General features: G+C 50.6%; 1 protein-coding gene across 4 annotated transcripts in view; it reads right to left on the bottom strand.

Annotated features, from left to right (window-relative positions):
* The window catches only part of ZNF384 (zinc finger protein 384), a 31,078-nt gene extending 18,136 nt beyond the window's left edge, over positions 1-12,942 (bottom strand). For 3 of the 4 annotated variants that reach the window (XM_083351899.1, XM_083351898.1, XM_083351900.1), the window contains exons 1-4: positions 12,610-12,942; positions 10,543-10,613; positions 10,220-10,460; positions 9,437-9,761 (exon numbers count right to left, since the gene is read on the bottom strand). In XM_083351899.1, the coding sequence (XP_083208025.1) occupies positions 9,437-9,761; positions 10,220-10,460; positions 10,543-10,613; positions 12,610-12,874 (902 nt within the window). In that variant the 5' untranslated portion in view covers positions 12,875-12,942. Of the gene's footprint in view, positions 1-9,436; positions 9,762-10,219; positions 10,461-10,542; positions 10,614-11,557; positions 11,657-12,609 lie in introns of all 4 variants that reach the window. The other variant, XM_083351901.1, reaches the window with a different exon arrangement.
* Positions 12,943-13,918: the final 976 nt, after the last annotated feature.

The following is a 13,918-nucleotide window of genomic DNA, read 5'->3' as shown; positions in this document are numbered from 1 at the left end:
GGTCAGAGGGGGTGACCGGGGCCCGGCGGCCGGCTGAAAGGGTGAGAGTGGGGGAGCGGCCCGGCTTGCCGGTGACCGGGGCCAACCCTGTACCACCACCACGTCCTGGTATTAGGTGTTTCCGATGTGACCAGCCGGGTCACCGGGCGGCCGAATGCCCGCTCCCGCCAGCCCGGGTGGTTCCTCCAGCAACTTCGACACGGGCTTTGCCTGCTAGGAAGACCTCGGAGCGGTCCCGAACTGCATACCAAGCCGCAGACGACAGCCGTCGGGACACGACACCTCCTTTGGCAACCGGGCCCGTAACTACCCAGACCGCGCCAACGGAAGACCTTGAGGATTTGGAGCTGGAGGATGATCCGATGGTAAGCGCTCCGGTGTGCCCTTTTGTGTTTCCCGTGGTGTTGGTGAGCCCCGTGTCCGGGCAAAGGCGGGCGGTTAAGGCTTTGGTTGATTCGGGGAGCACTCGGTGTCTTATCAACCGAAAAACAGTGGCTGAGGTGGGTATCCGGTTGCAACGACTGGTAACCCCTCTGCGTTTCCAACAAGTGGATGGGTCGCTCCTTGGGGGGGCTCCTATCACCCACGTCACCGAACCTGTCCGGCTGGAATTGGGGGCCCACTGGGAGGTTTTGCGGTTTGTTGTGGTGCCCTCTATGACTGAAGCTCTCATTCTGGGCCTTACGTGGCTTGATAAATGGGGTCCCACGATTTGGTGGGAGGGGGGTAGTCGCCATCTTCGGGTGGGTCTGGGCCCCGAGCCCCCTCTCCACCATTCCTTTTTGGGGCCGGAGGACACGGGGACGCGGGAGAGGGTTTGTGGGGTCACGGGTGATTCTAAGGTGTATGTGCCCCGGGACTACGCGGATTTAATGGACGTCTTCGATGAGCGGGAGTGCGATTCGTTGCCACCCCATCGGCCGACAGATTGTGCTATAGAGTTCGAACCTGGGGCCCGACTACCTAAGCCCCGTATGTACGCCATGTCTCCAAAAGAGATGCAAGAGTTAAGGCGGTACATAGATAAGAACTTGGAGAGAGGATTTATTCAACCAGCACGGTCCCGGGTGGCGGCGCCAGTTCTTTTTCGTGAAAAGAAAGATGGGGGCTTGCGCTTATGTGTGGACTACCGGGGGGTTAATGCGGTGTGCGTGGAGCACCTCTATCCCCTTCCTTTGATGAAGGACATGCTGGCCCAGTTGGCGACAGGCCGGGTATTCACTAAGTTGGACCTCAGGGAAGCCTATTACCGGGTGAGGATCAAAGCTGGGGATGAATGGAAGACCGCGTTTAATTGTCCTCTTGGCAGCTTCCAGTTCCGAGTGATGCCGTTTGGCCTACAGGGGGCTCCCGCTGTGTTCATGCAATTGATTAATCAGGTCCTGCATGAGTTCCTGTATCAGGGTGTTTTGGTATACTTGGACGACATCCTGATTTACTCGGACACGTTGGAGGAGCACGTGCTTCTTGTGCGGCAGGTGTTGTCGAGACTGCTGGAAGCGCAGCTCTATGTTAAATTGTCCAAGTGCGAGTTCCATAAGGCCCAGCTGGACTACCTTGGGTATCGTATATCGGCGGCGGGGGTGGAGATGGACCCCAAAAAAGTACAAGCCATTCAACAGTGGCAGGCTCCGCAGACCCGGCGACAGTTGCAGAGTTTCCTTGGCTTTGCCAATTTTTATAGACAATTCATCCCACGTTTCGCAGCTATCGCCCTGCCGTTGACAGATCTACTGCGTACACGACAGTTGAAGACACGCCCGCGACCGGGGTTGAAATTGGAGTGGTCTACCGCGTGTCAGCGGGCGTTCGAGAAATTGAAGTCCCTCTTTGCTAAAGAGCCCGTTTTGAGACATCCCGACCCCAAGCTGGCTTATGTCGTGCAGGCGGATGCGAGCGATGTTGCTCTTGGGGCCGTCCTCCTACAGCGGAACAGTGCCGGGGTCCTGCAGCCGTGTGCTTACGCCTCTAAGAAACTGACTCCCACCGAGCGGGCCTGGGCGGTGTGGGAAAAGGAGGCTTATGCGGTCCGTTGGGCTTTGGAAGCCTGGCGACATCTCCTGGAGGGGGCCTCCCATCCGTTCGAACTGTGGACGGACCATAAAAACCTGGAAGCCCTACAAACCCCTCGTCGCTTGTCGCTTGGAGAGAGTTTCTGCGTCGTATCGGCTCGTCCCAGGGGTTGAGTACCGCCTATCACCCCAGTACCAACGGGGCTGCAGAACGAGCCAACGCTGCTGTAGAACGCTATTTGCGGAGCTATGTTTCTTTCCGGCAGACGGACTGGGTAGACCTGTTAGCGCTTGCTGAAGTCGCATACAATAACGCAGTGCACAGCAGTACCGGCTTCTCTCCATATCGAGTGGTCACTGGTCACGAGTTCGTTCCTTTCAGTGAATGCCCTCAGGAGGAGGCGACTCCGTGCTCCCCGCTTGACTGGATGCATCAAATCACGGCTGCCTGGGGGGCGGTGAAGGAAGCGTTGGAGCGGTCCGCCATGGCGACTAAAGCACAGGCGGACAGGAAACGGAAACCTTTCGCTACACCGCGGGTGGGGGACCTGGTGTACTTGTCCACCAAGTATATACGGTTACAGGTCCCGTGCCGTAAGCTAGGACCCAAATACCTCGGGCCGTTCCGGGTGGTGCAGGTGGTAAACCCGGTGACGGTGCGGCTACAGTTGCCTAAGTTTTTGGGTAAGATCCACCCGGTGTTCCATAGTAGCCTGCTGAAACCTGCTCCAGCGGCTACCGCGGCAACAGGGGAGGGGGGTCCCGGGCCAGTCCACACCGACCAATATGAGGTGCAAGAGGTCTTGGACTCCAGAGTACGGAGGGGCGCCCTACAATACCTCCTTCGGTGGAAGGGATACCCGGTGGAGGAGGCAACGTGGGTGTCGCGGGAGGATGTCCATGCTCCCCGTTTGATCCGGGCGTTCCACCGAGCCCACCCTGGCAGGCCGGGGGGTGGGGGTTCTGGGGGTGTGTGCACAGTGAATGATGCTATAACCCTGTTTTCTACATCCGCAGGAGGACCCTTGGTAGGGGGGGCGGCATGTCGGGCCGAGCACGCCCGACATTCGGACGGGCCGCGGCCGCGGGGTGACTCATCGCGCCGCCAGACTCGCACAGGGCGCTCCGTTAGGCCCCGAAGACTCCCGCCGGCGCCCGTCACCTCCCGGGGGGCCAGGACGGCGTTCGGCCCTCTCCAGCTCTCTGGCGACCGCGGCAACCCACCAAGCCCCGGAGCCTTCCGCCGTCGGCCGTCGACTCGCAGCAACCCACCGGGCCCCAAAACCACCAGCCGTCGCCCGTCGCGTCCTGGAGAGCCGGGACTGCACGCGGCCCCTCCCAGCGACCCGGTCACCACACGGAGCGACTCACCGAGCCGCGGAGTCGTTCACAGGCTCCCTCGCCTCTCCTCCATGCTGCCGGGATCCGGAGACGGTTGGCCACGCCCACGCCATTCCGACGGATCGGGGAATGGGCCAGCAAGAGGAACGGTGCAGCAGCGGGCCGCCTCCCAGCTGGGGAGGCCGCGGACCAGCCAGTCGGGCTACAGGAACTGCTTACGGGCCGGGAAGGGGCCGTGCGAAGGACTGGGTGGTGGCTGCCCGGCGTTTGAGCCGCAGGACAGGAATGGGTGCTTGGGCGGATCAGGGCGTGACAGAGACAACCGGCGGGTCGGGAGGGGGTTTGGCGAGCAGCTCACGGCGGTCTGGGGTGGTGAGGGGAATGGAGAGTCATGGCAGGAACCTGGGGGAAAAGAGGGAGGCTTAGGCTGGGGGGTAACTTACCGATTGCGTTGGTGGTGGGACGGGAGCCAAAAGGAGGGGACCATGGGAGGCGGGGTTTAAGTAGGGTGGGGGCGTGGTGGTGCAAAGTAGGGTGTGGTGGTGGGAGTCGGCCTTGCCGGCTATTTAACCAGCGTTGACTGTGCTGTAAAGTCAACGCTGACTTCATTTGTCTTTGAGCGAACGTTTATGTGGATAATAAACACGGCTTAGAAGAACCAGCTCCCGTTCCGGTTTCACTCCTTGGGTGCTTCGTCGGACGGGGTCTGAAAGTAAGTCAGCGTTCCTTTTTCTTTCTTTGCGGGGAGTTTATTCCTCAGAAGTTTGTTATGGCAGAAGGCACGGAGGATGCTGCACCACTGGCCGAAGAGCGGCAGGAGGAGGCTGGAGCAGCGGCTGGGCTCTTGGAGTCGGTGGAGGTGGGGGAGGAGGCGTTGCCCTCGGTGCGGCGGAAGGAAAAACCCCCTCCCCTCGAAGACCCTGGTCCGAGGCCTCAGGAGGTTGCAGTGCGGGGTCGTAGCAGCGATCGGTGGACCTATTCCGAGGGGGATCAGCGAGGACCCGACCGAGGCTTGATGGACCGGCCTAAAGGTGCGTCTACTGAGTGGAGGGAGCGGTGTTTCATGGAGGACAGCGGTGAAGAATGGAGTTACTCCACCGTTCCGGGCAACCGTACTATGGAGATTCTCAGAGAGCGGTTCGGGGAAGTGAGGGGTCGGGAGCCTGGGCTTTGGTCTGGGCCAGATGAGGCTGACCAGGGGCAGTGGTCCCTCCCAGGCGGCCATGCTCGGCGGCCTAGTCCACCCCGCTTCCGTATGGACAGCCCAAGGTACCAGGGGTCAGCTCGCCAGCCTGAGGTTCCCAGAGGTCCCGGGGTTTCGGCTCCCACTACGGCGGTACCAAGCGGCACGACTCCTTGGGACAGCGTAACCGGAAGACCAAGACAGCGGCCGTTACGACCAGATGGGGGGGTTCCGACCCTGGGGACGCCGCTGGGTCCTTGGGGCCAAGGGCTGGCGTGGGGTCCTCCGCCCTTGGCCGTGGTCTATGATGGTCATCCAGACCGCCTGGCAATGTTTCTGGGGCAGGTGATCAATCACATGGACCAATACGGCCCGGCCTATACGTCCCAGTGGGCGATGGTAGTGGCCGTCACAGCGTGTCTACAAGGAGAGGCTGCGGCCTGGGCGGCTGATCTGTACGGCGACCATGCCCGTGAGCTTGGGGATCTTGGGCTTTTCCTGGACGCTTTACGGGCCCGTTTTGAGGACATCTCTCGGGTGCTTCGTGCCGAGGCCGAAGTGCTGGATCTGCGGCAACAAGGAAGACCGGCAGTACGCTACGTTGGGGAGTTCCGGAAGGTGGCTGGGAGGCTGCGGTCATGGCCTGAACGCCTTCTTGTGCACCACTTTAAGGCCGGACTGGATAGTGCTTTACGACGAGCTTGTGTGGTAAGAGGGGTCCCGGCCCGACTGCAGGACTGGTTCCGGGTGGCCATTGAGCTGGACATTGGTTTGCAGGACAATCGAGGAAGGTCAGAGGGGGTGACCGGGGCCCGGCGGCCGGCTGAAAGGGTGAGAGTGGGGGAGCGGCCCGGCTTGCCGGTGACCGGGGCCAACCCTGTACCACCACCACGTCCTGGTATTAGGTGTTTCCGATGTGACCAGCCGGGTCACCGGGCGGCCGAATGCCCGCTCCCGCCAGCCCGGGTGGTTCCTCCAGCAACTTCGACACGGGCTTTGCCTGCTAGGAAGACCTCGGAGCGGTCCCGAACTGCATACCAAGCCGCAGACGACAGCCGTCGGGACACGACACCTCCTTTGGCAACCGGGCCCGTAACTACCCAGACCGCGCCAACGGAAGACCTTGAGGATTTGGAGCTGGAGGATGATCCGATGGTAAGCGCTCCGGTGTGCCCTTTTGTGTTTCCCGTGGTGTTGGTGAGCCCCGTGTCCGGGCAAAGGCGGGCGGTTAAGGCTTTGGTTGATTCGGGGAGCACTCGGTGTCTTATCAACCGAAAAACAGTGGCTGAGGTGGGTATCCGGTTGCAACGACTGGTAACCCCTCTGCGTTTCCAACAAGTGGATGGGTCGCTCCTTGGGGGGGCTCCCCAAAGGTCGGCAGGAGGAACGGAGACCTGCCGAGGTTTGGGGAGGTTTGGGGAGGCGCCCAAACCTCCCCAAAGGTCGGCAGGTCTGCGTGGAGGAACGGAGACCTGCAGAGGTTTGGGGAGGCGCCCAAACCTCCCCAAAGGTCGGCAGGAGGAACGGAGACCTGCCGAGGTTTGGGGAGGTTTGAGGAGGCGCCCAAACCTCCCCAAAGGTCGGCAGGAGGAACGGAGACCTGCCAAGGTTTGGGGAGGCGCCCAAACCTCCCCAAAGGTCGGCAGGTCTGCGCGGAGGAACGGAGACCTGCCGAGGTTTGGGGAGGTTTGGGGAGGCGCCCAAACCTCCCCAAACAGGAACGGAGACCTGCCGAGGTTTGGGGACGTTTGGGGAGGCGCCCAAACCTCCCCAAAGGTCGGCAGGTCTGCGCGGAGGAACGGAGACCTGCCGAGGTTTGGGGAGGTTTGGGGAGGCGCCCAAACCTCCCCAAAGGTCGGCAGGAGGAACGGAGACCTGCCGAGGTTTGGGGAGGCGCCCAAACCTCCCCAAAGGTCGGCAGGAGGAACGGAGACCTGCCGACGAGCCGCGGCCACACAGGGTATTCCTGTGTATTCAGGTTTGCAAAATGGCGGATCGAGCCTCTGCTGGCGGCAGAGGCTTGCAGAACGGCGGATCGGCTTATACTCGAGTCAATAACTTTTTCCAGTTTTTGGGGGTGAAATTGGGGGTCTCGGCTTATACTCGAGTCGGCTTATACTCAAGTATATACGGTATTTTATTTACACTTTAGAGAAAATTTATCCTTGTCCCCAACGGTTACCATAGCATTTGGGCAAAAATACTATTATTATATACATGAAAACTGACAAAACACTTGCATAGTTTTTAAAATACATAGCCTTATTGGGAACCTAATCATTCTATTCCTCTGTAGGGTTGTAACACTTCAGACCCTGATTATTTGTCCTTTTTGGGGTACTGGATGACCACTTTTTCTCATAAATGCTTTTCTTTGACCAAAAACAATTTTCTTGGGTTTCTGCTTTGCAGATTATGAGTCTTTCATGACACTTCTAAATCTGCTCTTCCACATAGGCTATAGTAACTTTCAAGACATTTTTCTCCTTTTTATCCATATTTTGGGATACCATTTAATTATATTCCTTAAATATTTTCCCAAAATTATATTAACATATAAATTTAATATTTGAAAGAACAAAGCTATAACAAAACAAGGCTCAACCATATGAGTTAAAAACATTCAAATTCCTCTCTTTTAAAACAGACTTTAGGGAGTTCAAAATACATGAAGTAATATTCTCTGATGAACTAGTTTCATTTTTAAAATTTATAATGTATATTTCACATTTTTTAAAGCCTGGACTCATTGATTTTTCAAAATTGGATATTCTAATTCTTCCCCCCACAGATCAAATATATAGCAAATGCTAACTTTTATTTTACTTTTAATGTATTGTAAAACTGAATTATTAGTTTCAATTCAAGCACAGCATTTCTTAAGAGTACAATAGATGCAGGCATCTCAGATAGCTAAAGCATCTGGGTTATATATGGCTTATTTAATATATGTTTCAGTTGTATGTACAAGCAGTCCTCGACTTACGACCATAATTGGGACCGGAACCTCCGGTGCTAAGTGAGGCCTTGTTAAGCTAGTTGCGCGCAATTTTATGACCCGTTTTGCCATGGTTGTTAAGCGAATCGCTGCTGATGTTAAGTGAATTATGTGATCATTAAGCAAATCCTTGAGTTTGCTTGTCAGAAGTTGGCTGGGAGGTTGCAAAAGGTTATCATTTGACCACGGGACGCTGCAACCATAATAAATTCATGCTAGTGGCCAAAGGCCTGAATTTTGATCATACAACTGTAGAGGCACTGCAATGGTCCTAAGTCACTTTTTTCATTGGTATTGTAAGAGTTGTTAAATAAATAGTTGTTACGTCTGTACTGTATTGGTGAGCTATGTTGAAGACAAATTTTAAAAAAACTATCTCTAACTTCATTCCTGCTATTTTCAGATTTGGCTTATACCACTTTGTCAACTTTTCATGTTATTCAGAATCAAACTGCTTACCTGTTATTAAGCAAATATGACTAGAAGCTTTCAATCTAAGAAAGATAGATCTTGGTTTAATATACCTAGATCTTAACATTTGGCATGATTTGAAAGGCATTCCATATTTGCTTTCTAAATGACCCCAGAGAAGAAAATAATCATAATATCTCTCATTCCCGAAAAATACAGATATTAAGCCAAATGATATCGTTAAAACTGTGTAAGACTCCTGTAATTTCTTGATGGCCTCTCATCTAGGCAAATCTATCTCTGCTTAGCTTTTTCAATATCAGTTGATATTCATTAGATGCTGCCATCTGACATGACATAAAATTCATATAAACGGTTATTTCCAGTATTCCACTATATGGTGAAAAAATATACATCAACTTATAAATGCGCAAATCAATAAATCAATTTTCCTTATGGTCACCAACACAAATTCTATGTACAAAGTGCATTTCTCATTAACAAGGATGCTACAAGTACTAATGTCGCTTTAAAGGCAATTGTAAGAGAAACAGGGCAAGGCAAATTAATATATCTGGAAACACTCAGTATCACAAGTGCAAGATTCCCCCACTGACAAATAAATAAGTGTCCTCCAAAAAGACATTAATTTCAGACACAGCCTATTGTGCTACATGCTAAAAATAGGGTTTTTGGTTTGTGGGACTATATTGCCTCTTCCCAAGCCCAGTCCGTTCGGCAATATCCACAGCACAAAGCTCAATCTTCAAATTGTATCTTGCGATATATTCTTCAGAAGAATATTATTGCACTCATACAAGCAATCCAACTCTGCTATTACATTAAAATACTTTATCAATCCCAAAACTAGACAACACAACCATCCAGTCTACTACAGTTTTGTCAGACAGAATTAGATACTATAATATGATCGTAGCCCTTGATAATTTTCACTAGCGCCTCAAGAGTTTAATGTATTCACTAGCAACACCAGAACCAGGCATCACTACTTTGTTCAGGTACTTCAGGTGGAAAAGAGGGGATAAATCACGAAATAAACTTTGACTGCTATACAAAGTTTACCACTGCCAGAAAAGAGTAAAACTGTAACTCACATAATGGAGCCATGAGGGACAGACTAAATTCTCATAGGTTGTTCTGGCATGCAGTTGCACATAACATTATGTTAATTTAAAGATCATCTTACAAAATCAACTCCATTATAAAAGCCAGCCAGCGACAAAGTCATTGTCCAGTATAACCTGCTAGGTTCTTTTGCATACTTCCCTCTTACTTAAATCACAAGTAAACCAGAAGCGCAATGAACTAGGATGCCACACCATGGAAGAAGACAGTTCCCCTGTAATTCAAATGAAATACTACTTGTTCATATGCATTCTTGTGAAATCTGCCCAGAGCCTTTTGAGTTGGGTAGGCTATAAAAACTGTCAAATAAATAAAATGCAGGATTTCAAATCTCCATGATCTCACCTGTATGTCTTGCCATCTTTGTGCTGGTCTTCTTCATCTTCATTGGGTAGCACAAAAGGATCACTCATCTCCGGCAGGCCAGTTTCCTGCAGTCGTTTCTTTTTTCTTCCCCTGGGAGCTTTAGGGGTGATACTGCCAGCAGCACTCACTGCCCCACCCTCTGCCAGGATGCCCTTCTTAGAAAGGTCAGGTACTACTTGGAGAGCTGCCTGGGAACCGGGAGGAAGAGCTGAGACAATCATGGGTGCAGAAATGGGAAAGGTTTGCACAGAAGACGCTGTGGTCACCAGAGATCCAGAGGGAGAAGTTATCACCAGACCAGGTCCTGTAGGAGAGAAGACAGAAGGATCGTTTCAAATCCTACAAGTCCTAATCCACCTTTCAGCGTATCAAACAAGGGAAACCATATTAATATAATTATGTATAATTGCTACTGGGCTAGGCCTGCAGGGCTCAAATTTAAATGTTCGTGCACGAGCTTCATCCTAAAACCCTGGATCTACCTCTCTCAGTTGCTGCAAAAAAATTCAGAGGAGAAAAAAAAAAGGTATGAATGCAAGCTTCAATAAAACCACACACCCAGGCAAGTGTGATTCTACTTCCTAGACTAGATCAGCTGTTATCTAGATGGAAAATTGAAGACACATATTTAATAATATTTAGGTCACATTACACATTTAATCAGAATGCCCTTTTTCCAACGTCTAAGAAAAGCTTCAACTATATTCTTTTATCAAGGACAACCTAAAACAGTTAGCAACTAAACCATCTAAATTACCACACCTGTTGTCATGAGCCCAGTAGACTGCACTGGTACCACTGTGATGTTCTGTGTTACTGACGTCTGGCTGGCTGGGGTAAGCTGTTCTGGCTTGGTGTCAGAATCCATAGAAATGTTGGTGGGAAGAGCCACAGAAGTGGGTACAGTCAGTAAAGTAGGATAGTGAGGAGGAGCCAGACCACAGCTCTTTTCTGAGGGCAACAACTGCTCCTTCATCTTGTTAATGAACATACTGTTGTCAATCTAAAGATAAAAGTGGAAAAGTTTCAGAATAGTCACGGGCCGAGCTTCATAAAAAGCAAATTACATTTCAGATATTCCTTACCTGTCCCGAGACTGTGGGCACTGCTGGCCAGAAATACGGTGAGGAGTTGAAGTGAGATTCTTCCATTCTAGCTGGGAGACATAAAGATACAAGGCTGGTTGTCAAACTATGTAATATCTATATGGTACTGAGAACCATCTTGATTCCTCCACAACACCAGTTCTGGTTCTCAGACTTGGTTCATTGTAAACAAATTTAATAGCATGTTCTGATGTTTTAAACATTAAAATAGCTCTCAAATTTTCCAAATATCATCTAAAGGAAATCATGCTTCACATAGTTACAATTTTCATGAAAAGACACGGTATGAATATATAAATATTCCAATTTCTCAGTATCTTTCAAAAATATTGATAGGGCAGCAAGCAAAACATAGCAGCAAGATGTTTGGAATCACTAGAAATGACTGACTCTCCATTTTAACACAAAGAACTGGGAAAGGACCTTGCACCTCAGTGTTGTGAATCTACCAATGTACCAAATACTGGGAGTTTGCAAGAACTGATCTTGTTTAATTCTCTGGCATACAATGAGGGACACAAAGTATATGCTGAAAACTGCATTCCCAGGTAATTTTTCAATCCTTCAGAAAACATTTTACAAATTATGTAGGAGAGGTGGGATTGTCTTTCTAATTCTGTTGAGGAAGTTGCCCTACTGGATTTCATACTCAATCAGCCACACATAACCATATCCTAATTCTGGACAGCCTCTCCAGTTGTGGCAAAAGGTCCTGGTTCAAATTCTTGTATTTCTGCACTCACCTGCCAATAGAACACTATACATAGCTTCTACAATTATGATGAGTGATGTAATGTAGTCCCTATTCTTTCACTTTGCAAAATCTCAGACTGCTATATTTTTAATCCAACAAGTTAGAAGAAAATCTCAGTGCTACACAATTGTGAAATAATTTTTGATCTAAAAACTTGATAGTAGAAAAGCAAGATCTATGGCTTGAAAACTCCTGATCACATAGCTTTTACAAAGTTTACATAGCATGACACAGACATACCAGGAACATGCCACTTAAATTACTTATTCAAGTTTCAGTAGCCTCCAACTTCTGATAAGAGCTCACAATGGATTTAGTTTCTGTTGTACTGAAGGATAACTAAGAAGCAATTAAAAAACAAATATTCTTGGTTTCATTGAAATGGCCAAAATTTAATAAACATGTTTCAGGCTGAACTTTGAAACATTCAAGGCATGTATGTATGTTATCTAACACTTATATTAGCAGATCACAGCTAGTTAGCAACCCATTCCTACACTCTCAAACATCCCAAAGAAAAACCATTTAAACCTTAAAAGGAAGTTTTCAGCCTAAAAATGCTAAAATGGTAGATGAAACATACCCAAAGCCTGCTATAATTATTCAAAAATGAACAATCCACGAATTCTACAATTGCAGTGCTAGACTATTTCTTTACTGGAAATCTGTATTCCATCTCCAACTTTCTCCCAATCTCACCTTGTGGACATGCACCTGTTTAGAGAAACTAGACTTCAAAGACGAATGTCAAACAAGATCATTTAAGTATCCCAAGCACAGGCCTAAACGTCTACCACATTCTGAAATCAAGTATAATTAAATGTGTGCATATAAGGGGGGGAGAATATAAAAAAAACCCCATCTACAGAAAATATAGCTGAGGAAAGTAAATCTATACCGTTTTGAAATACGTTAGATCAAGCCATGAGTTTACAAAGCCCGACCCCCAGCTCCAGGGAAGCCCACAAGCAAATTAGGGAGCCACCCACCCTCCCTTTTTCTTTGGCAACATTATTCAGAGGAATGCAGGCTTTGAACCTCCAGGGTCTCCATAAAATCTAAAACTGTCAACAGCCAATGATAGGCTTTATTTTGTCTGCACAGTACAGCATCACGATGCACGCTACGAGGAGCAACTTTCCTCCAGTCGGTCCCCAGCCACGGCCAATTTCCCTCCCGCCTTCGAGGCACCAGAAACCGAAGCCATCAGCGGGGAGCCAGAGGAAAACCGGGGACCCCCTCGCCCACATCCGCACCCCCAGCTCCCTTCGCGCCCTTTCGCGGTCACTGACCCCGCCCGCGGCCCCTCGCTCTCCGACTCGCCCGGGCTGAAGCGGGGAACAGTGGTCGAGATAACGCGGAGTCCAGCGGCGCACGGGCCACCAGCTGCGATGGGGCAGCCCCGGAACCTCCGCCTCCACCGCCGCCACCCGCCGCCGCTCCCCCGGAGAGCCAGGCGGACAGCAGGCAGCCCTTCTCTTCCGCTTCCGAGTGATTTAACCCCGGAAGTCCTCCTTGTCGAGGAAAGCCACTCATATTCTCCCGCCCGCTGCCCATTCATCTGCCCCTCCCGGCCCCCGAAGACAGCCCCCCAGCCTCCGGCCCAAGTGGCGGCAACGGCAACCTCCTCCTCACCGGAAAAGGGAGCAAAAAAAAAAATCACTTCCGAGTTGAGGAGGCGGTGTTTGAGAGAACACTTCCGGGGCATCGCAGCGGAGGGCCTGTCAATCGCTTGGCGGCTTATCGGAAGCGATGTGGTTTCTGGCGGCATTTAAGGAGGAGCGTGTTTTCTCCCCTCCCTGCATTGAATATTTGGTCTAAATGTCAAATAGGATCAGCTTAGAGAGGCAAGCTCCGCCTGGCAAAGATCCGTAAATATGGTCGGATTCCTGTACCCTGCAGATCAGGGGTCTTCAAACGTGGCCCTTTTATGACTTGTGGACTTCAACTCCCAGAATTCCTCAGCCAGGCATGCTGGCTGAGGAATTGTGGGAGTTGAAGTCCACAAGTCATAAAAGGGTCAAGTTTGAAGACCCCTGCTGTAGATCTGGCGGAAAGAGACTTCAGAATGTCATACAGCTTCGTCAAGGCTGTAGGAGAGAGAAGGCCGGCATAGACACTTGGAAAGAAAGGCTAAAAATCAACAAGTGTCGGCAGAGCTCCTTGCAATCCGAAGTCTCATTTAGAGAATAGCTGTTTACCCATCCAGCAACATGGCTTGTATGGATGAACGCATTGACCAGTTGGCAGCTGAAATGCAAACACCTGAGCCAGCCCAGAGGGTTGCTCACAACATCCTGGATGAACCAATCACTGAAGCGTCAAATAAGTATCTGCTAAAGCCTTTACTGCTGGGGAAAGATGAATCTTCCCCTCCACCTCATGAAGGCAAGGTGAGAAAAAGGAAGGCCATTGTGGAGGAGTCTGACCCACATACCCTCTCCAAAACTTTCTGAACTAGTCAGGACTCTCAGAAGGAGACCCTAGACTTGTTTGATCCAGAACAAAACAAAAAGACAGGCAAGCTTGTCTTCAGGCAGACATCAAAGGCAGTAGGGAACCACCTGCGGGGTTGGCAGATAGATGTACCTCAGAGTGCAG

Source organism: Vipera ursinii (genome assembly GCF_947247035.1).
Source record: "Vipera ursinii genome assembly, chromosome: 2".
Lineage (NCBI taxonomy): Eukaryota > Metazoa > Chordata > Lepidosauria > Squamata > Viperidae > Vipera > Vipera ursinii.
This window is presented reverse-complemented; position numbering and strand designations above follow the sequence as displayed.